General features: G+C 39.8%; 1 protein-coding gene across 4 annotated transcripts in view; it reads left to right on the top strand.

Moving 5' to 3' along the window:
* Positions 1-27961, top strand: part of LOC124054059 (receptor-type tyrosine-protein phosphatase zeta-like) — a 63335-nt gene that overhangs the window by 1046 nt on the left and 34328 nt on the right. For 2 of the 4 annotated variants that reach the window (XM_046379717.1, XM_046379720.1), the window contains exons 2-3: positions 1530-1581; positions 27274-27342. In XM_046379717.1, coding sequence (XP_046235673.1) covers positions 1530-1581; positions 27274-27342 — 121 coding nt within the window. Of the gene's footprint in view, positions 1-67; positions 188-1529; positions 1582-7872; positions 8158-27273; positions 27343-27961 lie in introns of those variants that run through there. The other 2 variants (XM_046379719.1, XM_046379718.1) reach the window with 2 other exon arrangements.

Here is a 27961-nt window from a genome sequence, read left to right as displayed (position 1 = left end):
TTAGCAGTGAGCAAACATTGAATGAAAATGTGTGTTGTTGATTAACCCCCCCCCCCCCCCCAACCAGTGACGGAGAATAGCCCCATTGGTTGCCATGGCGCCCTGCAGCAATCCCTCTCAGTTCCTGTGCTTGTGTGGATTGAAGGGATTGAAGAAACAAGTACTCTTACTCTGATGCTGGAGCGCGGTGCTCACTCTCTTCTTAAGAAACTATTTGTCGCCTTGCCTGTGTGTGTGTTTGTGTGACTTGAATGTGTTTCTTTAGCTGCTTCAGAGACAGAACTTCATTCACTATTCATATCACACAGCATTTACTGTCCATTTTCTTCTACTGGCCAAGAACATTTTCTTTTTAAAATGTGTCCTTACTCTTTATGAGTGCAAATTCACACAGTTCTTGCAAAGGAGCGTGTGAATAGTAGATGTAAGTGCTGTGATGATAGTATTTCCAATACATGAAAATGTCATTTTCATCTTGAGCAAAAGCACAACAGTATTTTTAAGGAAAGTTGTCATGAATTCAGCGTTTTCTGCTCTTCAAAGTGAATCAAACACCAGAGGCTTTTCAGAAAGTTGTGTCAGGTTTCAAGAGGTGAGATTTCTCAATAGCAGAAGTGGTTGCATCTCACAGCCACAGTGGGAAGAGTTCGTAAGTCATATTTTCTCAGTATAGTACAGGAGACACATTTTGAGCTTTAGATAGACAATTCTGTCTAAAAGAACACCCACAACCCAGACATATCATACTCTTACTTACTGGGATGCACATTTTACTAGTGTCAGACAAACTGCTATCATGTTGTTTAGAAACTACAAGAAAATCTCAAATTTCCGAAAAGACATGACCTGAATCGTGGAACTGAAAGTTTGAAACTCGCTCATGTAAATGTACATTGTGTGAGAATTAGGGGCTTGTCAGGTTGCTGCTTTGCAAAAATAGCTCAGAAAAGCAACAAGAAAAGCATTAGGTTCTCAGGCAGTGTACTTTTGTGATACTTGGTGATTCTTAAATTATCAAGTTAATTTATCAAGTTTCATAATAAAAGAAATCATTAAATTTATATCTATTTTACAAATTTAGAAAAGCAATATTTGACTCAAGCATTACACATAAAAGAGACTCCACACAATGAAGCTTATTAATTAAGCACTGGTACAGGATCAGCACTTGAATTAATAAATACATAAAAAACAGCCTTATTCAGAAATATTAATTGCAGCAATGTGATGTGTTATCTGTTGACATAATCGCCATCAGTGATACTACTGCTACTACTGCTACTACTACGGCCACTCAATGTTATTGCCTTCATGGACAGGAGAAGAAGTGCCTGCCGTGGCCTGTCAGTCAGTGTCAGCTCAGCCACAATGTCAAAAGAAGGATGACAGAGTACTGTCAGCACCGACACAGGACAGTTTGATAAAGACTGACACATGTACAGTAGTTCCAAATGGCCATTACAGTTATCTTCAGCTGCACTCACGTCTGTCTAACTGCAGTCCTTATTGTTCTTTTTTTGTTGTTGCAGGTTTTGGTGTCCAGTGAGCACAGCTGCCTCTTCATCCTACACGTTTCCACTGGTAAGTGAATGCACAAACAGAACAAAACAAAATTATAGTAAGTTTCAAATTCATACTGTGTGTAATGGATTGGTTTTTTTTTATTGTTGAAAAAACTACCATGACTTTGTTCAATATTGTTTCCACAGGCTAATTTTTTAATCAGTAATCAGCAGCTTAGAAATAAAACATATTTGCGACGCATAATCCAGTGAACATTTTGCTACTTTTATTTGTTTTTGTAATTCAGCTTAACCGAAGACAACCAGCGGCTGCCTGGTAAAGACAGCATCCATAAGAAAAAAAAGATGTGTTTTGGCACCAGTGTATGACATTTGTTGCAAATGGGCTAAAACATGCAAAACCCCCAGTATTGCCCATAAGGCATCGCTGTATAAACACTAGTTGGTCCACCTGTATGTCCACGTCTCTCTCTACTCTCTGTGTGTATTTATCTGTCTTGTGTCTTGGTACCTCATAGAAACTGTTACATAAAACCTTCCTCCGATTCATGGGATTCATGTTAATGAGATGATTATGTGAATGAGCATGCCCGGCATCATCTGTACATCTAGATTTCTGCTCAGTCCCTTTGTTTATCACCCCAGTTATGTCCTATTTACATGATTGAATTCAGAACTGCAACATGGCATCTTTTTCAAGAGAAACTGAAAGAAAAGTCAAAATGAGAAATTGTACAGGCATAGTGCTTTATATGAATAAAGTTAATAGATGTTAATTCAGTAATTATAGAAAATGTGGTCCATGCTGGGGATAAAAATGTCTCCACAGGTAATAATCCACATTTAACACATGATGAGTGGAGAGTGTGTAAGTGCGAGCCGAGTCATATGACTTTAAGATCTGTGCTGGAACCTTTAGTGTGCCAGGCAGCTAAATGTCAGATCACAGTCAGACACATATAGTCAGTAAAAAGGCCAAAACACACACTTAAATACACACACTCTTGCTCACTTTCAGTTTCAGAAACACACACGCACACACAGATACACACAAGGATGCAGGCAGGTGGATCTTACTGTTTTCTGAAGCTGCTTGATGCTGATGATAAATGACAAACATGACTTGCCTTTAAGAGAGAGAGATGATCTTTAAAGCATAATGGATATAACAGAAGAATAGTTTATTGATTACTAATCACAGTAGATTCTCCCTAAAGGAACATTTTCTTTCCGCTCTGGCTCATAGGTCAACCTGCCTGTTAATTAGAACACAGCCAGAGACGACAGAGAGACCGTGTTATTTTCTTTGCAAGCAGCAGTTAAGGAAAGGTGATATCTGCCAGAGAGGTGAGTTGTTGCAGGCAGTTGAAAATAATAACAAAACCAGGTAGGCAAAACTCTGTGCTTCTAAAATGGTCCTCATGGTGTATGTAACAGCCCTGAGGATGGAACAAAACCACACCACAGCCTTGCCCGGTGGAATGAAAACCGTGAGAGTAGGAAGAATACTAATTGGTCTGTTATACAAACCACCGAAGGCTATCTTACTTTTTTAAAGCATTTTAATTTTTGAATTTTCCATGCTTTCCTTTTTCTTTCAGACTCATGTAAAAAATATGACATACTAGTTCAGCTAGTTGTACTAGTTTGAAGTTAAACCTGCAATATTTATTTATCATGTTTACTTCTTCAATTAATTATAGAGATACACTACATAGACAGAAGTATCCAGACAGTATCTTTATGGGGCTGTTTTTCAGGATTTGGGCTTGGTCCCTTGCTTCCAGTGAAGGGAAATCTTAATGCTTCAGCATACCAAGACATTTTGGACAATGCTATGCTTTCAACTTTGTGGCAACAGTTTGGGGAAGGTCCTTTTCTATTCCAGCGTGACCATGCCCCAGTGCACAAAGCAAAGTCCATAAAGACATGGTGTGATGGGTTTGGTGTAGAAGAACTTGACTGGCCCACACAGCCCTGACCTCCATCCCATCAAACACCTTTGGGATGAACTGGAACGTAGACTGTGAGTCAGGCCTTTTTGTCAAACATCAGTACCTGAACTTACGATTGTTCTGCTGCATGAATAGGCAAAACTTCCCACAGAAACACTCACACTCACAAAGTCTTAGCAGTAGCAGTACCAAGCCTCCCCAGAAGAGTGGACGCTGTTATAGCTGCAAAGCCATCTATGTATTTAGAACACAATGTCATGAAAGTCCCTGCTGGTGTAATGGTCAGGTGCCCCAGTACTTGTGTTTATATAGTGTAGTTCACTATTATTCATATTATGTCCTAGGTAGTCAGTCTCTTCAATAAAGAAATTATTCAGGTTAATTAGCACTTTGATGTTGTTCTGTAACGAATGCACCATCTGACTCACATGCTTTAGCCTGACCTAGTATGTTGTTAAAAGTATCCCATAATTTCTTCCTATCATGCTTGGGTTCATGAATCTTGTTTTGGATTTTTTCCTTTGTTTTTGAGGTCTGTTCATTTTTGTAACCTTGCTTTTGAGTTTATGGCATATATTCAGTTGAATAGAGTCTTACGGTTTTATTGCGAGCATGTTTTATTGCATTCCGGTGAGCCGTGTGTGTTTTCAATTCCTGTTCAAGCCATGGGCCAAAGTTCTTCTCCCAGTGAATTTTATTTACTTGTGCGACCTTGTCAGCAACATTCAGTATGTTCTGCAACAACATTTATAGTGCAATATCTATTTGTGCCACTGTGCGTTTTTCTACCATTAATATTTTTTCTTCACTAAAGGGTCTGTAAGATCTTTGCAGTACAGTCTGAGGCTCAGCCCACAGAACATTTTTTTTTTCGAGCTAAAGCTATTGTGTTGTGATCAATAAGCCAATAGGGATAGACATGCCTCTGGAGCAGAGTTCACTGGTATTAGTGTTAATGTGGTCAATACAAGAGGCAGATATGACTCCAGTTGTGTTGGAGCACACCTGGTAGGCATGTTTGTTATCTGACTTAAATTAAATGAATTAGAGCGCAGGGCAAATAACAGTCAACATTTATGTCCCGAAAGAAAGTATATCTCTGTCTGCATCTGTATCTTTGTGAAGCACAGCACATATATCATCATGGTGCATTAGAGCTTGGGGGTCTGTAACAACTGATGAGTGCTGGTGTAATGTGAGGGAAAACTATACTTCTTGACATGATTGTTAGTTTTATGGGTTTGGTTGGTTTTCCTTTGGCGCAGAGCTTCTGCACTACACTTCCAGTGATCAGCTGTTATTGAACCTGTATTGGCAGAGCTGTAATGTACACTGAGTTCTAAGTTTATTAGGTACAAATGTAATTAGATTCATGCATGTTTTACTGTACAGGTTAATGCAGACTCAGAGCGGCGGTACAGAACAAACGGAGACCATTAACATCTCACATGTGACATATTAAAAGGATTAAATCATCACACTTGAAGCAAATATTTGACATTTTTGCTTGAAAATCAATATTCACTTGTCTAAATATTTACCAATCAATTTTCTGTAGATCAGTTATCAGTGAATTGTTGCAGGTCATGACATTAAAGATTTAAACATAAGTGAGGCGTTAGTAGGTGCCACTGCTGTAATATGCATGGATCACTGTTTTCAGCACTTACACATTATCACACACAAATGGACATAGGCATTAATTAACTACAGTGTTCACCCAAACACATGCGCACACAAACTTACACGTCGACCTTGGGTGTGTTGAACTAGCAAGCCACACACCACACACACACACACACACACAGATATGTTGCTCCATAGCAGCCATCGACCACCAATAACATCTCTGTCTCTGTCTCTGTCTCTATCTGTCACTTTCTCATTCACACATGCACGCACGCACGCACATCGACCAGTGTTTCGTCAGCACAGTGGTGTTCAGGATACTGACCTACGATTGCCACCGCTGGAAGTCAATATCACTGTCAACTTGGAAACGGCATCCACTGTCATGGCAACAGGGGTTCAGGCGCACACCACACAACGTGCATGTAATGGAAATGTAAGGTGAGGTGGAATTCAGAAATTAATATAGGAACATTTTGGTGAAAAGTTTTTTATCAGTGTTTGTCATTTCTACTGATGACCTATTCAGTTGAACTTTCATAGAGAATGAAATGATTCAACAGCAAATAGTCGTCGTTAGAGATCAATCGACTGGAGCTTTTCAGGCCCTATATCGATAATGGTTATTAATAACAAAGGAGGTTGATAACCGATAAATATTTGCAGCAAAAGTGACATTCTCAAAATTTTGATTAAGAAGTGATAAAATGTAACAAAGTACATTTACTCCAGTACTGTACTTGAGTGAATTTTTTACATACTTTTACTCTGATCTGCAGATGTGGTCCTCTTTGCCTGTCCAGACTATTAAACAGATAACATTGCCACCTTAAGAGGAATCAGTATAATGTAAGAAATTATGGACAGAGGCTATAGTGCACATCTTTTCCCAAAGCTTCAGCAAAATCTAATCAGTGACCTCCAAAATATTTTACACAATAAACAGCAGGACCAAATAGTTGACAGTGGATGACCTAAATGAACTCCCGTTGAGTTGTTGACCTTGCTCCACTCATGGTACCAACACACAGTCGGAGAGAGGAAAAGGAGAGCAACACGTAATCCATAATCCATATAGCTGGCTGTGTGCAGTGACAGGCAAATCAGCTTTCCACAGCAAGCAACAGGATCTGAAAAAGCTCAGGATACTTTGCAGCAGACGACAGTCCTGTGATCATTCACTACACAGCTTGTGTCTTTACACCACCTGTCAGAGCAAGCAGGAACTCTGTGTGTGTGTGTGTGTGTGTGTGTGTGTGTGTGTGTGTGTGAGAGAGAGAGAGAGAGAGAGAAAGTGTGTTTTGTTGTGAAGATGTTGCTTTAGTTTTTCTTTTTTTTTTTTTTAACCCTCACATTGTTTTGTTTGGCTACAACTCAAAAAAAAAGATGTTTGTGTGCGTGCACACTCATGTCTCTTTGTCTGTTTGTTATATAAGACTCAATAAGAGGGCATTTTTTCAAGCAGCATTCTTTTGTTTGCTCTAGTCTCTCTATTTTTGTCAGTAATAATCACATGGACTGATGCTGCCATCAGCATGTTGTTATTCCATGAGCCCTTTCACACACAAATGTGAGCTTATATACCGGAAGCACAGAGGAAGACAGGATATTGTAACAAGCATCAGAAAAAATGTTGGTCCAACAAGTGAAACAAGGCTCCCGCCTGAATTGAAGAGGATTATCTCTCTTAATTTATGCAAATATATGCGCACAGAGTAATGGGAGCAGCATGTTATTGTGTGGCTGAAGCCCATCTCACACACACTTGCCCTCACAAACATTTAAAAGCTCCCACAACTGTGTTATTTCATGATAATAGCCTGTTGCTTGTTGAGTTACACTGATTCTCTTTCACAAGACGTACACACACTCACACTGAGTACTGTGTGTACTTCATGGGAATCCTGTAGTCCAACTGTTGCCAAATCTCCCCACCATTGCAAATACACACACAGTGATTCTGCTGTGGGATAGCCCTGCTGGTTGGATCCACATTCTTGTTTCTTTTTACTGCTTTATACAAAACAAAATAAATAAATAAATAAACTTGTAAGGTTTTCCCCCGACTCTCCTTAAAGCTTTATGAGGCGATCAATTGAAAGCTCACATCAAAGTCATCATTATATTGCAAGACTTTTAATACTCAACAGTAAGAATAGACATTTGAAGTAACCTTTTTGTTTATTTCCTATTAAGTCACTAATATGTTACTCGCTCGTAGAAAGTTTTTTTTGTTTCCCTCATTTCTTATCAAGCTTGTTATGATGATCAGATATACTGCAAATACAACAAAACCATACCCATCACTCCCTGTGGAAACACACGTTCAAATGTTAGGTTTCTCAAACTCACTGTGAGTAAATAACACTGATATATGGGCTAAAATATTGTAGAGGTGTATATATGCAAAGACAACCCAATATATTAGGTTGGTAAGGTCTCCATGGGGGGGTAATTTGACTCCATGTTTACGGCCTTGATCGTAATACCATAAAGTATGACAGTTCTTTGTAAACACGTGTCGTTCTACAGATTGTATAAAGGCACTATAGGAATATTACATATCTACGAGTCCCTCACTGCTGTCTGAGCAGATACGAGCCTCTAAATCACAGACGCTCACACACCATGTCCCTAATATCTTAAGAATTTTACCCGAGTGATAATAGTGATTTCCATTAAGGGCAGTGGGCGGCGCGCACACACAGTCCGTGTCGTTTTGCTATATCCGTGAGTGTGTGTGTGTGTGTGCGCGCGCGTCCGTTATCAACCAACCAGCCCGCGAGCCAGCACACCTCAAACCAAAAGCCAGCCGAACCGCGCCGAGGCGAGCCAAACCAGTCCGAGCATTTAGCCCTTGCCGACTCACACAGAGGCAGCAGAGGAGGAAAGATGAGCTGGTAGCGCATCTTTACGCACTGACGCGCCGTCTCTATCTTATAAACCCACACTGTGCCGCTTCACGCTCAATTTTCTCGCCGAGACCATGGAGACGACAGTCCTCAGGACCGATATTTTCATCTCCCAGTTGCTCCTTTTCAGCCAGTTAGGTAAGAAACTGGAATGGAGAAAATAATCCTGATTTAATTGACCGTGGTGGCTGACGTGTGATGCCGTGGACGTTTTGAACGCTGTCAAAGACTGAGCGGTTTAATTCCCTCGGACATCTAACAACCTGTACACTTCATTCTGTATTTCAGAATCTGCTATCGGAGAAAGAAAGATTGGTTTTTTTAAACGTAGATGCAGCTTGTTAGAACGTGCGTTGAATTTTTTTCTTTCACTACGGTCTACTGCAAAATATTCCACTTAAATTTAGTCTCAAGTGGATCATCTGCAGCCCTTTGAGGCGCTTTTTTCCTGTCATGCTCTGAACAGGTTGAACCGTTCTTCCAAAACACATGTTGAAGTATGAATGAAAGCGTGCGGTGTGACGACGCTCTGTGGTTTCTGCTCTCTTCACTGAATACTGCATTTGAGGAAGATGTTCCAACTGTTCCCTCAGTGTTTGATGAACTTTGCTTTGATAGACACATTCAGTCCAAGTGTTCCTTCTGGGTTTTGGTTCCCAAAATCCATATATCTATGTTTTTTTTATACCATACATATTTTTAGAGATTTATTTCAAAACGTAGTCCAATCCTCACTCAGTTGTGAAATGTATGACCTTATTGACTTTAAACTATTGATAAATTAACCTTCTAAATTCAGATTTGCAGCCCATATTTCCAGAATGGATTCTGAGCATCAATTTTAAATTGGTTCTCTTATGGCCACTGTATTTAAAAAAATTCAGTACACTCCTGGCTAATTTCCACCATGTTAGTGTATTTAATTGTGAGAGTAAACTTTTTATATTTAAATAGTAAGAACAGTCTCTCAAGGTCTGAGTCTGAACAGCCATCAAAGCACAGATCATCATTGGTAAAGAATGTGTTGGAGTAGGACTTGATGTTCAGAGACTTTTGCAAAAGTAAGATTGAAAAAAATTCTTTACAATCTGTCTGTGTACTTATTTCTTATTATTACTATAGTATTTCTTATTAAATTCAGTTTTCAACAAAACCAGCCTAGCAGCAGAGAAGATAACTGCAGTTATTTATCTCCTCCCAATTAGGTCAGTCAATGTGTTGTTTTAACACAACATGGTGCTCGCATGTATCAGCTTCAGATGCAGCAACAAGCAGATCAGCAGCATTGGAGACAACAAGTTTGTGTTACAAACTGTGAACTTTTAATTTTAACACTCCTGGAGAGCCATTTTTTTTCTCTTGATGGCAGTTTTGGTGTATTAATAAGTTTTAGATAGAGGAGGGACAAAGCCTTCTTCACTAAAGTTAAAAAATTTGTTGAGGACCTCATTGAACCTTCTGAAGGACTTCTGGTGGTCCCCATTCACCCATCTTCGGTAGTTTTGTCTGACATTTTGATTTGACCTTTGAGAAATGAAATAGCATGTTAAAATGATTAATAACCATTTTAACAGTGTTATTTCATTGTTTTTACTCCATCATCTGATTTGTTCAAGGAAAGTGCATTATGTGAATTTCATGACGCCAGAGGTTTTCAAGCATTTTTGTGTCCTGAACACAAACCTGCATGTTCCCTTCTGATGAGATTTTGTGTGATCAGATTAACTCGGATGAGCCCAGGAGACTTTTTTTTTTAAATAATAATAATATAACTTGGTGCAGAAACATGTAAAGGCTGATAGATGAGGTGAATGAGCTTTGTCATTCCTGAGACTTCCCCTCGCTTTTGATTGGCTGTTTATAATCACAGCAGTGTTACTACTTCTCCTCTTGTTTCATGGAATGGGAATCAGAATTTTCACATATGCCTTTAATTCCTTCCTCCACCACTTGTCTCCAGAGGAAAAAAGCTGTTCCTGAATTAACTGGAGATGTTAGAATCAAGTCATCTTTTGGCTACAGTTGCCTGACATAATTTTCTGGTAGATTTGATGCTCTTTTGAAAAATGTCTTTGCACAGTCAAATTTCGGTTGCACTTGCAACAGTCAAGTCAGTTTTAGTAGATGTTTGGGAATCTTAGCTTGTTTATTTACTTTGCTGTTGCAGCAAGTATGCATTGATGGAGGTTCTCAGTCCTCCATGTCATTGTAGCTATAGCTGGAACTCCCCTTCAATCTCTTGAAGGGGAGAAGCCTTTTGGATGAGAAGAGAAAACGTCTTTGACAACCAAACATTTCCAGTTGCTTTCACTTCTAGCACTTCAACCAGCAATTATACATGTATTGAATGCAACAATCTGCTGCAAGTTGGTTAATTTCCTTTAAATGTTAGTGTTAAAGATGAGAGGGGAAGGTTGTTTCCTTTAGGGAAAAGAAATAGAGCATCCTTCAGCCATCTGTCCCACAATATGCCCGAACTTCACTCATCACACACGTTTTCTTGCTCAGCCTCTCACTTGCATTCTCTCACACAGACATGCACAAGTTGCAGTGATGTGGTCTGTGCTCTCATTTTGACTTGACTTTAAGCAGATCTGAGAGTGAACACAGTTATCTAGCTTGATTCTAGCTGGAGCCCTTCACTGTGCCATATTTTTTACATCAACAGCATGGTTGCCTCGATACATCTGACTTCTCAGTGGTTATCACACCTTCTGCATGTGGTTCCATATGTGCGGTTAGGCAGGAAAGGGATTTGAGAATATTCCTGTTTTGATCCAATATTATGACATTGAATATCTAGATACAAGCGTTGGAAAGCCTGGTAGTTCTGGGCTTTAGTATCCTGTGATCCTCCTGGTTAGAGATTTAAAAGTAATCTAATTCAGCTCAGCTTGATGGTTGTATCTGGTTTCATCTTTTCTTCTCTCATAGCTCTTCTCTCTCCAGACCTCATTTTTTTTTTCTACTCAGCTTTCCAAACATGAAATACTGAAACTGACTCCTTTTACCCCAAATCACTTCTACCAGACTGCATTTCAGTTCTCTAGAGGACTCAACCATATATTTTGAGAAGCTTTGGAGCAGTCAGGTGGTACCAACAGAGTTCACACGGCATGGAAAGGAAATCATGCATTGTGTTGCTGCAGTCGGTATTAGGTATATTTTAAATATGTTTTTATATATATATATATATATATATATATATATATATATATATATATATATATATATATATATATATTTTAATGGGTTGTTTGTTGGTGACAGATGCCTTGCTTAGTAGATGCATGGTGATTGGTTGGATGGAATGACACAACCACAGCATGTCATTGATTGTTCACCAGCTCAATAGGATCTGTATTGGAGTTTTGGCATCATTCGTTGTGTGTGTACTTTCACATGCACGTGAACAGTTGGTACCTACAAATCATAAAATAGCTCCTCCAGTTATTAATCTGAACTTCCATCATTAAATACAGCAAATCACACAGGTCCCCTATATATTGCCTCTAAAGAAATCTGGCCAGCATGCCACCATACACTATGTCATACTTAATGTGAGCTCAGTTATCATATGTTCTCCTCGTGAGATACCATCTGGCCACCCGCTGCACTAAGAGCCAGAGGGGTTGCATCCGGTCACATAAGAGGATACCTTATGGTGTAATAGCAATTGCCTCCAAATTACTGGCACACATAGCGTACTGAGTGTGTAAATCCATAAATAATGTGTAGAGAGCAGTGATGATGGGGAATCAGATGCATAGTACATTACAGTTGGGATGAAACTGTGTATAGTTGTCTATAGAGTTGCACATGATTAAACTGACGAACAAACTAATTGCTGAAATTATATACACACATTATATAGACAAAAGTATTGGGATGGGGCTGTTTTTTTAGGGTTTGGGTTTGCCCCCTTACTTCCAGTGAAGGGGAATCTTAGTGCTTCAGCATACCAAGACATGAGTTTAAATATTCTGTTACTGTGTTTGAAGTCTGCATCTAAAAATGATCTGTTTGAAGGGCCATTTAGGGGGTTAGATGACCACTACCCCTCCACCCATAAAAGCAAGGGGACATCCTACCCCACACACAAAAGGGAGGGGTAGAGCCAAGGGGATAAATTGGGATTGGACCTTAAACACACAAGTATTGACACTGACCACAGTCCATGCCAGAGTGTTGATTCATATAATATGAACCATCACTGTTTGTTTTTTATTCTTTCTATTCTCAACTCCTGTTTTTTTGGGACTGTATATAGTACATGAGTTATAATTGCATCTCCCTCCATCCAGTCTTAACTCCATGCTTAAGATGAGATTATGTGTGCGCTAACATAAACGTGCGCTCATGCACACACACAGCCTGATGGAGTCGAGCTCTGTAAACCAGCCAAATAAAAATCTTCACTGAGGGAAATAAATCTTGTTAGAAAGATTTCCTAAAGCCTTCTTAACTGTCTGGCTTTTAGCGGAAAAAAAAATACAGATCAGATTTTCCTTTTTTTTTGGAATACAAATTTAAAAGATAATGGTGTTTCTAAAGAAAGAAATCATTATAAAATATTAAAGAAATTGTAATTTCCTAACGCGGATCATTAAATCCTTAGAATGGAGTAACATGTTTTGGGATTTTGCAGATTTGAGCATTATGTTCTTATAATCACAGATTTTATTTTGATTTTCTGAGTGTACAGATAGAAGTGTGTTGCACTTTTATAGTCACCACAGTGTTGGCATTGCTAAAAACCACAGATGTTACATTGAATAATTGATTGCCTGCTTTCTACTGAGATATTTTGTCTTCTGTCCCTCCGCCTCTTCCCTCTCTCCACTGATTTTTTATGTCTGGTCTCTCCATCTAAAGCATTTTATTCATAAGTGCTCTCATTCTTTAATCCACTTAGCTGCAGTGTGCTCTTACTGTGGCAACGTTCGGTCACAGTTATTTTAAAGCTGGTCTGTGCCATGAGGACAGCTGAGTCTCTTTGATGCTGAGCAGCCTGGACAGGAAACTCAGCTCAGTGCAACACTTCTGTCACTCAAAAGTTTCTTTGGTAGTTACTGTTGTTGGCAGTGATTGGGAGAAGTGCAAGGTCCCAAAGGTGAAAGGGTAATCAAATGGTAGAAAACTCTTTTGTGGTACAAAAGCCAAGACACAAATGTAAACCTTGTAGTTTTAAGTAAGACACTGTCCACTCTCTCTTTGTTCTTCTTTCATGTGCTTAATTCAGCCTGATTTGACCCTTAAAGGAAGGCTTGACTCTAAATCTGGCATTTCAGTATAAAATACTCACCTCGCCTGTAGTCTGGCAATGTGGCTCTGAAAAGTATAAAGCTCAGTCTCTGACAGAGAACAGCAACATTAGTCAGTTTCCTGTAAGGTCAGCCAATTGAACTAACTGTCAAACAGTTCCCAATGGTCACCCAGGGTCATGTGTCAAAGTAACTTTCATAGAAACTTCTCAAACATTGTGTGAACCTGCAGCATAATCCACATTTTTGTTGTTGAATTGCTTCTGTAAACCAGTGTATTCCTTTGGAGCTTCGTGATGAATGGGCAAAGAAGGAGTGTATTTAGCTATGATGTGGAATAACAATGAGTTTTAGGTATGTAATGAACAAATGGAGTGAATTATGCAGCAGGAGTGCTTTGAGAGATGTCTGAGAAGTCCACTGGAATCCATGCTAATTACAGCTGCCAACAAAAGGAGGAAGCCAAAAACTTTGTAGAGCCATTTTTAGGGCTATACAGGAAGTTAGCATTAACAGTAATACTATTTATAATACAAGTTTTTAGCAACGTATTTCTTTAACCCCACCAATAAAAGGCTCTGGTTACTGAGTCTGTTGACTTTCATTAGACTCATAATTATAGTTGCCAAGTATAAAATATGACTACAACCAACAACCACCTCCTCAGAGCTTCCAATATTTGATTGATTCTCACCAAAAATTGTGTTTTGGACAGCCCCAGTAAAAGAAGAATGACCAGAGGAACAATTTATATTCAACATTTGGAACTTGAGGAAGGAGGAAGTAGCGAGGAACAACTGGGAGAGGAGCATGAGCTAGAAAAGAAGGATGGCAGGATCACACAGGACAAAAGGTGAAAAGGAGAGGAAGAGTGAAACCAAGTCACTGAAACCACAAAATGCCAATGCTTTCTCTGTGGTCTCTCCAGTTGAGGAGGTCTGTCTGAAGTTACAGCTGCTGACAATGGTCGTCTGTCTCTGTCGGTGCCCACACATAAAAGCCGCTGTTGTTTTTCTAAGAGGCTGGCACCAAGGACTGACTCTACCGGAGAGGGAAAGAACCTTGCTACTTCTCGGCGGGCCAGCTGACTGGCAAACAAGACTTTTACACATAAAAACATGTAACTACACTGCACTTACTTCAGCTTTTAGAGAAGTTCGTCACTACATATTCGTGTAAAAGTAGAAACATTTTTCGGTAATAAGGCTATTGACCTGATTCACGGCTGAAGATGTTTCTCTTTTGTGTAGTATTCTTTCTGTGGTGGTGAGACTGTGGTTTACCCGTGTGACTGTTGTCTTGTAAATTTTGCAAACACTGCTTCAGAGTTCTTTGCGTAACAGCTAGAGTCCTCCATCAGAGGTCAGACAGACTGTGGCAGCATTGAGGCTCATACATTCTGCTCCAGTGTATTTGAGTTGTGCAACATCCTAAGTAAAACAACAATTTTGAGTACAACTTACCTTAGAAATTTTCACCCAACCTGGTCCTGTTGTCGTTACGGTGAGGTAAAGTAAGGTGATCAGAGTAGAGATGGATGCCTTTGAGGACCGTCGAGCTTTTCCCCTGATGTGTTCCATGACTTCAGTGTTCTGAGTTTAAGTGCGTGTCTACAGCCTCAGCAGTGAAGCGGTGCATAATACTTCACATCTCAGTTCAAACCTACTCTGACTGAAGGTTCCTTCAAAAGATCTAACATTGACAATTTATTTACAGCAGCATATTACTTTCATTTATTTCTGGTGCAGTGCATGGCTCTTACAGAATGTTATGAAGCTAGAGCTGCAATGATTGTTCAGTGACAGGAAATTAAGTGGACACTTTTTTCATCTATTTTTTCAAGAAAAATATACCAACTGTTCTGTTCTCATATGTCAGGACATATTCCTTCCTTTATCATATACAGTATGTTAGACAACTTCAGTGTGTCAGGAAAGGAGGACCTGTGTAAATTATGGCCTTATCCATCCTAAACACATTCCTCCGCTTCTTCTGCTTTCCCTAGATATGGACCATTTTTTTTGTTTCATGATGTCGTTCAGTTTGATTTATGACTCATGTCCACACTGACAACTGGAAACATTTACAGCACCTTGATTGGTTACATTACACCGAGTGAGCCAGTCAGACAGCAAACAGGAAAGTTCTTTGAAGCTGAGCTTTTCAAATTAAATTCAATTCAGTTCAGTGTATTTATATAGTGCCAATTCACAACAAAAGTTATCTCATGACGCTTTCCAATTAGAGCAGGTCTAGACCAAACTCTTTAATTAAATTGTAATACAGAGAGCCCAACATGAAAGTGTCTCTTTTTCCTACAAGCTTCATTGTATGAGAGAAGGCGCTGCGAATAACAGTATGAATGAAGTTAGACAGGGAGATACAAAGCCAGTACCTGAAGTTGCTTTTCTTCAAGTGCTGACAAATATTTCCTTTTATTGTTCACAGAATTGCAAAGGCTTCAAAGAGAAAAACAAAGACAGAATTCACAACTGAAACACAAAAGTTTTCTTTTTACCCAGAAAAAGTCAACAATTCGTCGCAGGGATTTTGTCTGATGAGCTGCAGATGGGTTTGTTATTTTAAGCAGCGATGAAGTGGAAACCAAAACCATTTGGTTTGATGAAAATTAATGGAGGTTTGCCTGTTGTTTTGGAATTCAGAGATGAGTGGAATGGAAGTTAACAGGATCTCAGCACGGGACCGACTTTCTTTTTTCAGAGAGGAACTTCTTTGGGGAGGGGTTGCTATGACCAGTCAGCTGGTTGAAAGTTGATTAACCCTTTACCCCACCAGCCGACCACCCCCCTTATTCACACACACACACACACACACACACACACACACACATACATACACACAATAGAAATCTTTGGGTGGTCACAGAGTTTTCCCTCCCAGATGCACATAAATATATATATATTCACACAAAGCCTTTAAAACAGTGCTCTAATACCCATTACAGTGCATGAATATACATGCATGCCTTTTTTGTGTAAGGGTGATGTTTGCAGGTCTGTGAGAGGGTATATGTGGTATTCCTGGCTGTGTGTGTTAGTGTGCGTATGTGTGTGTTTGCTAGACAAGTGAGGAATTGGGGGCGTGACCCTGCACTGAAAGATAGAGAGGAGAAGGGATGGTTTTGTATCCATGTTAGAGAGAGTCAGAACAGGAAGCCGACAGGAAGTCAGGGTGTTCCACACGCCATCGAGGGCTCTCCTGTTGTCATGACGCTGTGAACAGTTGTCATGGAGACTCCACTGATTCAGACTGAATGCTGATGGGAAAACACGTCGACTGGATTCTTGAATGAAAGAATCTCATCCATAGCCTCAACAATTGTTGATAAGAAAAGTTTAGAAAGTTTAGTTTTAAAATGAAACTTCTAAACAGATGAATTAGTCTTTATAATCTGCAGTATACAAACAGCATTGCCAGGCATTCAACTCAAAAACGTCCTAAAGCAAAATTGTTTTTCCAGCCCTTTTTGAAGCCAGTTGTTTACTGTCTTCTTTGTGTTCTTCTCCTGGTGATTAAAAGCAGCAGACTTCAGCCTCTGCTCTCCTTGATAAATAGTGATCAGTGCTTATAGGCACCACAGACTTTTTTCCAACAGAAGCTGCTGTAGTAGTTTGCAGCCCTGCTCAGTTGAAATGCTACAGTATGCCTAATCACACACACACACACACACACACACACACACACACACACATATGCACACACACAGTCGTGTTTTCATCAATTCAGGCAGAACACTCATTTCCTAGAGACTTACCCAACCCTTACCCTAACCTTAATCTAAATCTACCTTTAGGCTAACCTTCAGCCAACTCTCTACCCTAAACTTTAATAACTTTTCCCCACAATTTGTAAACTGATTTATTTCTCCACAACATGAGTAATACATTTAACACACTTACACACACACATACACTCACGTGCGAGCACACTGTGCAGAATTTTCTCAATTTGTGCCGAACAGATGGAGATGGAGCATCTCACTGCTCTAACTAGGCAGGCAGATTAGTGAGCCACACACACAGACACACACCCCCCTCACAACTGAGGTGGACATGTGTGATCATACATGCTCAGTGGATAAAGTCGCTGCCTGCATGCACAGAAAACACACTTGCGAGGCTGAGCATTCAGCTTATAACATTTAACGCACACACATAGAGGCACACACATGCAGCCTCCAACTGGCTGACTTCCTTCGAGTCCCCTGTGCTGTGTCCTTTTGTGTGTGCATGTGTGCATCCTAAATGTCATCCCAAAACATCACACTGTCCTTACTGTTGACACATGTATCATGGTTTATATGACCTTCATTTTTGTTTTTCAGACGTGAATCTGTTTGCATCTCTGTCTGAATTCCTGCATGTGTGTATGAGATCCTGTGTGTGATGTGTGTTTTAATGAATTTATTTATTCATAGCCTCTTGATAAGTCATGTCCTGCCTGCCTGGTTTGTTTTTCTTTATCCCAAAACTAGGATTTGAGGTCATTCCCCTGCATGCTCATCAAAAATGTCTCCATGGCAAAATGTGGGGGGGCGGGGGACATGTTTAGCCTTCCCCTTAACACCCCGCATTTGTGTTAAGTTTGTAACTGGACTACTCAAAATAAATAAAATGCAGATGTAACAGCCAAATGAAGAACAACCACAGTTTTACTGGCTTAACAAACTTAAAGAGAAGCCCACTGATCAGGAATCGATAATTCAGAAGTAATTTGCATTTAAACACATGTACACAGCAATAACATTTGTAATCCTTTGATTTAAAAAAAAAACAGAGTGACAGCTATATTAAATCATCAAACCATGTATCAAGCAAACATGCCAAATATACTTTGATTACAGTTTCTCAAAACATATATGTTGTGATAAGTTGAATGACTAATTAATTAATTAATTAATTCATAGCCAGAAGAATTACCATCATTGATAAATACAGCCCAAAGTAGGCATTATTATTAGTATAGTCATTGCAGAGTAACTGAAGTTTAGGTGTTTGACAACTGAATTAGGGATTGTACATTAGGTTCTTTTTCAGGGCCGACACTGATCATTAGTAACCAAGGAGACCGGTGACCAGTGTTTGGAGCTAATGTACATTTGCTGATGTAAAAATGAAAATCTTATTGTCAACAGTTAGAATAACTAGTGATGGAAAGTATCTAAGTACCATTTACTCAAGTACTGTACAATTTTAGGTACTTGTAGTTTACTTGACTATTTCCATTACTTCTGCTCCACTGCATAGAATATGAAAACATAAATCCAGCATCACAGCTTTCCCTGTATATTTTGCACATTGTCTTTTATTTGTTTGCATCCATGGAGGGAGGTGTGTGTCATGGTGGGAAGGTTTGGACAGAATCTACACAGCCTCATTTCATTCTCAGCATGGATTAAAGAGTGAAGTTCAAATGAAGCACTTTAATTTTGCTATGCTTACAAACCAAATCCAGAGCACCTGCACTTGCATCACTTGCTGACTCATGCTGCCAATGTGAACATTATTCTGTTATGAATTTGTTTGTCTGCAGTGCTCTGTGAGTTAGGAGGACTGTGGGCTGGTTTTTTTTTCACCATTGGTATACTGGAGTTTAATTGGTTGCAAATGATCAGAAATGCTTCTGACTTATTAAATGTCACACCAATATACCAATCCAGTTGAGGAGTAGGTCCCTCTGTAGCTGTCCACAGCTCTACCTCTGAATAATGTTAAAGTAAGATGACTCCAGTCCATTACCCTGAAATATACTAGACCTTTTGTCACTACAGACAGCCATCACTTTTCAACTGTCAGCAATGTGTTTTTGGTTAAAGCTGAGCAGAGTTTTAAATAACAGTTTTATTAGACTTTTGTGGAGCCAAAGGGCTGCAAAGGAATTCGTGATACCCCATCTGACTAGACAGAGTGGGCTGTTACCTGACACTGTATATGTGTGTGTGTGTGTGTGTGTGTGTGTGTGTGTGTGTGTGTGTGTGTCTGTGCATGTGCGGGTGTTTTAACTCACCAGCTGTTCAACTGTATTACCACCTCCAACACAGGACCCCGAATTCTCACGGTCACCTCAAGACTGACTCCCTTGTACCCACCAGAACAACTGGAGTTCAGGGCACTGCACACACTCCATTACACACACGGACACACACAGATCCCTGTGATAGACTTGTCTGATAAGGTTTTATATTGCAGCTTTAATGCTGTCGAGTCCCTGTGGAACAATGTGCGGTTTGTTTAGCTCTCAGAAACAATATCCTCTGTTTAATATCGAGTCTAATCTCCTTAGGTCATAACCTGTGCTGCTGGACTTCACTGTGAGGCTTCGTTCATCCAGCTGGACAGAGGAGATGAATAGGAGACGTCTCCCATGCTTCAGCATTACTAGAATGGTAGAAATGGACTGTAAAGGGCCCCAAAATGCCTTGGATCACGCAGATGAATTTGTGATTTTATAAAGCTGTATCAGACAACATTCCTACACTATATAGACAAAAGTTTATAGTATATACCTCTTTATTTTTGAATTCATGTGTGGTATGGGTCTGTTTTTCAGGGGTTGGGCTTGCCCGCTTACTTGCATGAAGGGAAATCTCAATGCTTCAGCATACCAAAACAGTTTGTTGAAGGCCCAGCATGACTGTGCCCCAGTGCACAAAGCAAAGTCCATGAAGACATGATTGGATGAGTTTGGTGTAGAAGAACTTGACTGGTCCTCACAGAGCCCTGACCTAAACCCCATGACACACCTTTGGAATGAACTGGAACGGAGATTGGCCCTTTTGTCTGCCATCAGTGCCTGTCCTCACTATTGCTCTACTACATGAAAGGGCAAAAATTCCCACAGAAACACTCTAAAAGCCTTTCTAGAAGAGTGGAAGCTGTTATAGCTTTGTGTTTAGACTGCAGTGTCATTAAAAGTCCTGCTGATGTAATGGTCAGGTGTTCCAATACTTTTCCCTATATAGTGTATATTTCGTTATATATTTGTATATTACTTTTGGGTAACAATGGGAAGAGAACCAGCAATTGTTAGTACTTATCTAATAAACATAAAATATTCATCTTCTTTACGGGTAATTAAATAGTTCTTATTTAATTAAATGGATAATTAAATGGTGGATATTGTCCCAGCCATCAAATAGACAGCATCAAATTAGATGTCTGTCTTATAATCATTTAAATTAAAATGTTAACTACCCAGGGAACAAGTTAGAATTCCCCTCTCTCTCGTGTTTTGTTTGTATCTAGCCATCTTGTTAACGGTAATGTGCATAGTTTCTAACATAACCTGCAGCAGATCAGATCGAGTCTGACAGAGAAAAGATGAGGTGACAGAAACAGTGAGACAGTGAATGAGAGACAAGTCAGGCGTACTAATTTAACCAGCTGACACTCAACACAGCTGAATGCTATATAAGTTATAGTCTGGCCCCTGGAGGTATGTGCCTGTATATATGTGATATGTGTGTGTGTGTGCGCACTTGTGACACTGAGGTCAACAGGTGTCACGTTTTATGTGACATGGATGTCGTGTACCCATCAATAATCAGTTATGGCTGTTTCAGTTCATCCTTTCACTTTGCAAACGATTTTTAACAGTATTGAGTTGAATTTGTATTTTACTATAGGAATGGCACTCGTGTTGATAGAGTGCTTCATTCATATGCTTTAGCTTGTCTCAATGAATAGTTGACACAAAAAAATTAAATAAAAATTCTGTCATTATCTACTCACTCAGTATCTGTCTATTCAGTCCCATGCCAATGGAATATTGGCAGACTGAAAATTTAATTCTTTTAAATAAATTTCCATGTTGCCAAGTGTGACTGAACTGTGATGTCACAGTTTGGTTTTAGATGATGGTCGGTTCCCTTTGGGAACCATGTGCCTCCCAAAGGTTGAATCCTACTGAATTTGGTAATCTTTTGACTTTTCCTCTGTCACCCTCATGAATCTGACATTGCTGTTTTTCATTGGAATACCTTGATGGCTGTTGGATGGACTGCCATGAGCTTTGGTACAGGTATCAATGGTCCCCAGAGGATGCTGTGTAGAGGCTGTACCACTTTGTCTTTTGCTTCAAAATGTATGTGCATTCATCCACTCTGTCCCCCACTACAATAGATTTTGCTGTCCTATACCAATATTTCACTACGTCGTGTTTCAAACATAGTTTGTTGAAAGATGATGAAAAAGCTGATTGAAAAACTGATAAAAGTGCTGTTATTTTTTAGCGAACTCACACAGCTTTATTTATTAGCCTTCAAACTAAACCAGACACATACTCGCTACAAACATTGATTCACTGAACCATACAGACTCTTTCACTCTTGTGGGTTGAACACACAGGCTCTCTGTCCCTGGAGGAACACTGGGCTTCGTTTAATGGCAGAACAATAATTACATCTACTGTTAAAAATCAGTTTTTGTTGGTGTAAATGCAGCCGATGAAAGATTCCCTCATCGCAGGGATTCGGGCTAAATCAGCCCCAGGAGTCCAGTAATCCAACACGGTGCTATTCATGAGTTTTCAGCTGGGACAGCTTCATGTATCCCAGCATTAATAACATAGAACTGGCATCTGTGACACTTCCCTGCAGCAACTTCATCCCAAAAAGCTGTCATCTAGGGCTGCATGTGGTTAAAGAAAATATATAACTGGTCAGTGTTAGATTTGAAGTCAGTGCAGTTACAAGAGTTTTAATTAGCAACACATACATAAGGTTCACAAACTGCAGTAGACCAGTTCATGCCCCCTCCTTCTGGGTCATTGAAAGGTATTCTGGGAAACATAAGAAATCAGTAACCAAAGAAGTGGAAAGGTCAAGGCCAAATGGATATGCCAAAACAGTAAATTTCAAAACTTCTTACATCAAAATCCTGTAATGAGCAGAACGTGATGGATTGATGCCAGATCATCTAAGAGGGCAGACTAGCCTGTTGGGGGATTGAGAGTGGATGGTTGTAATTTCATGGCCGTTGCCTTTGTGTTTGATTTGACTGAACAGTAAAGAGTGAGGGCGGTATCGTTGTGATAACATTACAGTAACACTGAAGTACCAGTTCCATAAGTGCCTATGGAGAGGGTGGCTGGCCATTAAATAGTTCCTAGCTGACTACCTGTCTCATCACATCACCACCAGTTTTTAGATGTTGGTTGTTTTAACAAAACTATATCTTTTCACTGAATGATGAATTTTAGCCATTGGACACATGATGAGCTAACGTTAGTGGCAGCTCATCCTTTGGTCCTTCTTGATGTCTTTTGTGCGCCAATGAACGTCAGAGAAACAGGGATTTTTAAGGTGAAACTGTCCAAGTCTCGATGATCAACACTTGCCTGGACCAAGTCTATCGACCAGTCAGTGGCTGTGCTCATTTAATTGACAGCAATGTAATGAACATGCTCAAAAGATCAGATCAAAGTCCTTGGCCATGAGAGGAATGTTAACTTTCACCTGATTGACAAGTGAGAGCTAATGACCTTCACTCCTGCATTGCCTCAACGCGTTTTGATTATATACTAAATGTTTAGGAGTGGTAACCTGTAGTCAGCGATCCTCACTGACTGATAGTTTAGTGTGAGAGGAGTCTCAGGTGTCTGGCTGACACACTTCCTCATTTGGCTTTTCATTTCACTTCATTATTCTGCACATTAGTCACACTGACAGTCATGGAGATGTCCTACTCACACGTGCCAGTACACAGGACATAGTTGACATTGGACTGAAACATACTTTTACAACAAGTCATAAGTGGAAATCAGTCTTTTGCTCCATTAGTTTTCACTTGGGCTTCCCTGCATTCGGGCATCAAAAATGAGGTGTACAAATTTGAGACACCGAAACAGAGCACTGTTGGGAACCTGCATGTAACATTGACCTTTCCTTATATGACTAACACACCATCCATGAAAATGCTATCTCAGTCACCTAAACCTTTAATGTCAGGTCTCTGGAGCCTGCTGGAAAATCTGATCAAACAGATAGAGCGCAGATGGGTGGAATAATACAGTGATTCAGCTGTGAGCTTCATGCATGGCCGGCCTGCGGCAATGAAGTCCCATCACTGTCCGCTGTGCTCTTAAAGCTGAACACCGGCTTGTCTTTTCCATTGGCTACATAAAAGCTACATAAATGTTCAAAAATGGCAGGAATGATCATTTACTTGTGCACAATAGCCTACTATTATAGGTGCAATTTGTAAGATGTGACTAGAATTTTAACCATCTGGGTTTGCCTTTGGACAATCACCTGTGGTTTGGTTGAAATAAATCCTCAATTCACCAAGTAAGATGTGAAAATACTCTCAACATGCTGTTATTCGGCAGCAGCAGAGACCCAACTCCTCTACCACTTTGCTCTCTCCTGTCTTCACCTGTCGTATATTCCCTTCCCCGGAGTCGTAGTCCTCGTCTAAGCCTCTGTAAATCATCTCCATACTGTATCTTCTATTGTCAAATTGGCCTCCGCCAAGGAGGAGGCTGTTTGGAGGCTGTTTCCAGTCCCAGTCTGGTGTAGCTGCACAGCTAACTGAGCTAATGGTAGGTATAACCGCAGCCAAAGCGAACTGCAGCAAACAGTATAGTGAGCAGCAGTTACTTTGGTGATATGTTGCCTTCTATATTATTGGAGCTACCTTTGTATTCTGGACGTATTTTTAAACGTTGTTCCTTCAAAGAAAGATATTTGATCTCAGAGATTTTCATATTCTGTGTTTAATATTCTTTTCTTCAGGTCAGAGCATCATAAAATAATATTTAAATGATGAATATAAAATGTAAGACAAGTTTGACTACTTGCTTATTCTCATACTTTGGCCTTTGTGTCACTTCATTGAATCAAGCTGCAGACTCAGTAGTGGGCTAAGAGGTGTAATCCATCACTGTAGGACAAATGACTTGGCCAGCTTGTTCCCGTTAGTGCAGCTTTAAGTGGATGATTCAAAGAAACTTTTACTTAATAGTCACATCAGGATGCCTTAGCTGACTGACCTGAATAAAGGCTGACTGATGTCAAAGTCATCCCGTCTGTTTTTCTGCTTTCAGTTTTGTAAATTTAGACTCAGGCCAAGTCGAGTGTGGCTACAGTGACCAGTAAAAATGTATTTTTAGGCATACATTTATTATGTATTTGAAACATGTTTAATATTTTTGTCCATCAATCAGTTTCAGATGTATTTTATGTGCATTTCCACTTTGATGATGCAGTTCTCATGAGTTTCAGTCATACAATTTTCCAAATGCATTCAAAAATGTGAAAGAACAAGTGATCCTTAGGATGCATTTGTGTGTGTGTGTGCTGTGCCGAAGGCAAATTAGATTAAAACCCCTCACAGTGTGATGTTAATGAAGCCATTATTGATGCTACAACCCCACAGTCAACTCCATTCTTCACTATTTTCCCCTTCTGCTTTCTTTCATTCATTTCCCTTGTCAGTCTTTCCTCCTGTGTGAAAACATGAATGTAATCATCAAATGCACTCAAGTTCTACAGTGGATAGCAGTCTGAATGACAGTGTAGTCTCACACATTCAACGCTCTGCGAAGGAACTTCCAACTTTATTGAGGTGTCGTTTGGACATTTGCTTGTAATTTTCATCTCTCTTGGTGTGTCTTCAAGTGTTCCTGTTTTCGTCTCCTATTACATTTGTTGTTTTTCTCTCTTGTCACTCTTTCTTCCATCTTTCTTTTACAGTCTTTAGTTCTTCTCTCTTTTCACCATCCACTTATTTTTCACAGACTTGAAATGTGATATGAAGATGCGTGTGCTCACGTCAGTCTGCTCAGTCCATCACAGTCTTCACTTTATAATATACGGGTCTAATATTTGTCATTCCTCTCAGTACAGTAGGGCAGGTTATAGGACTCTGATAATCTCTTTATCTTTTTGTACTTACACGTTCCAGTACAATCCTGAGATCAGTAATCAACTTCATCCCATGGTGAAAAGACATCACAAAGAAAGCTGAAATTAAATGTCAATATAAATTATTTTGAGGCCCAAAGCCCAAAGAGTCAGTGCTCAGACTGTTAAAGACCTTTTTAATCCATAGGTAATCTGTTTTTAGCTCTTCGTGCAGTTAGTCAGCAGAGAGCTCCCTGTAACCTCCAAAAGTAGAAAAAAAAATGTTTTTGCTTTTAGCAGCGGTCTCTGTGGGGGGGAAATAATGAGAAAGAAGCAAAAACGAGTTCAACAAGTATGAGGTACAACATTAAATCCCCCTGTGGCTGCATCGCTATCAGGATTTGATGAATATTCATTGATGCTGAAGATTTTACAGAGGGATTTTGTTGTCAAAGTAAATTCACTGCATGTCTTCAGGAACATGTAGGTTGATAACACTGTATGAACAAATGCACACGCTCATGTGCACTAACGTACCCAGTGTTTTATGTCTGCTGTGCACATTAAATAATAGAATTACACCGTGTTCCTCTGTGCCACATGGGTAGACCTAATGTAGTAGAGATGGTGGTTGTTGCCCATGACCTAAATGTTACTCAACATAGGGCTTTGATTTTCTGGGGGGGGGGGGGTGTAATGAAAAGATAGTAACAGCATTTTTTTATTGCCCTTAATTTTTATTGATTCATGTTGTTGCTGTGTCAGTCAGTCTGTATTGCATGTGACCCCTGCTGCTACCTCCTCCTCTCTATACAGAGGTAGGGTAACTCAGCAAGAGGTTTCCTAAGTACCTGTGGTTAAGATTTGATTACATAAAAAATGACATCGGATTGAGTGATTTACAATGTCCCTGTAAGTTTTTGTTTGAAACCTAAGATGTATGTTTTTACATGTACATATCACCTGAATGGGAATGAAATCTTTGCAGGGTTCACAGGATCATTTGTGTTTATTTGCACTAAACAGCCAGAATGCCTTACTGTGCATTAGCCGAAAAGCAAGCAGGCAACCAAAGTGACAAGTCGTGTCATCTCCACCGCTCTGTTTCAGAACCATGAGCAGCAGTGATACACGTATTTTATTTTATTTATTTATTTTTTTACATGCACCCACTGGTCTTGTTATGAAAGCCAACTTGCACCGCTTTCCTACAAAAATAACCTAGTTGCTTATCAACCACCTGAGCCCAGACAGTGTGTGTTTGAGGAACAGAGAGAGGAAAAGAGCAGATGAAAGGTGAACTGTGTGTTGACCTCCACAAAGAGATTCCTGTTAGCAAGGTTAGATATGAATATAAAGAAAGTGAAAACAGAAAGAGAGACTTAAGTAGAAATGGCACGAGGAAGAGGGAGCTCTGTGTGTGTGTGTGTGTGTGTGTATGTGTTATGTGTTATTCAGTGTCCTTACATGTCATAGGGCAAGAGAAGATGTCTAGAGAAGGACGCAAAGCTATTAGCCAATGTGTAGCTAATAAAAGAATGAGTTAGGCAAGTAGCCCTCACACAGTTACACACACTGAATCCTTCATACATCACTGTATCCTCTACTGTCCCTGAGTGAAAATTACTACCATGAAATAGATAGCTGCGTCTGTGTGTGTATGTGTGTGTCTGTTAGCGAGACCAAAAGTTAGTGTTCTGCTTCTGCTACTCAGACACCTGAGTGTGTTGCATACCAATCATTTTCCACCTTTGAAGACATGGCTCAAGTCCAGTTAAAATCAAACTGATGATGAATGAGGATAATGATGAGAATAAGGTGGTAATTGCCATCTTTGGCTGTAAGTGTTTCTGTTGTTTAGTTATCTCAAGATTGTCTGCACAGAAAACTCTGCTTTAATATGCGCAAGACTTCTCTGACTGAATGAAGTCAGTCTATTTCTAGGCAGACTGTGTAGCTATAAAATATCTCCCTTGAATGACAGGAAAAGCCTGCTGTCATCATGTGGCTAAGTCACACAGCAGCTGGTCATGGTTTTCACCTGTCTGTCTGTGTGCATGTGTGTGTGTGTTTATGAAATTGCAAAATGGCACTAATATGCTTTCTGTAATTTTCTCTCTCCTGTAGTTGTGGCAGCAGAGCCGCTGGTCCGAGGCCTGAGGAAACTCCCTGAAGATATCGACTGGTCATACTCAGGTCCGTTTTCCACAAAGACGACAGAAATTCTTATTGATTTTAGGTGTAAATTACTGTACATGCATGATATATTTTTCTAAGTTCTTAGATGACAAACATTTTTTTTTCAGTTCTAACTGGTAAGCCCTAAAACCCTGTGCTTTCAAAAAAGAGACAGAACTGGAAACAGCTCCATCAGACTGATAGATGTCTGAATATCATATGAAATGAAGAAATTATCTGTTAACATGTCCCAAGAGGAAACCTTGATCTGCCTCAGACCATATGTTCAGTTGACATCAGCTAATGCAACACAAAGCCCCCACAGAGCTAAGCTGTGGTCCAACAGAAACAAAGAGTGGACACAGACAGACAGTAATGGTCCCAGTGGGAGAGATTATCTTCTTAATTGTCGGGGGGGGTGGCAGCAGGTCTTTGGTAGGTTAAATACTTAGCTATTAAACTTATTAACTTGTGCCCCAAATGGATTGCCAGTGATAATTGACATATCATTTGAAGCTCATAATACTGAAGCCGACAAAATACCTTAAGTACATGCGGCCCTATCATGGTAGATACACCAGGTGTAAGGCTGATTTTTATTCTTTGTGGTCATTAATTGCCCAAACAGCTTGAACTT

This window comes from Scatophagus argus, chromosome 22, assembly GCF_020382885.2.
Source record: "Scatophagus argus isolate fScaArg1 chromosome 22, fScaArg1.pri, whole genome shotgun sequence".
Lineage (NCBI taxonomy): Eukaryota > Metazoa > Chordata > Actinopteri > Scatophagidae > Scatophagus > Scatophagus argus.
This window is presented reverse-complemented; position numbering and strand designations above follow the sequence as displayed.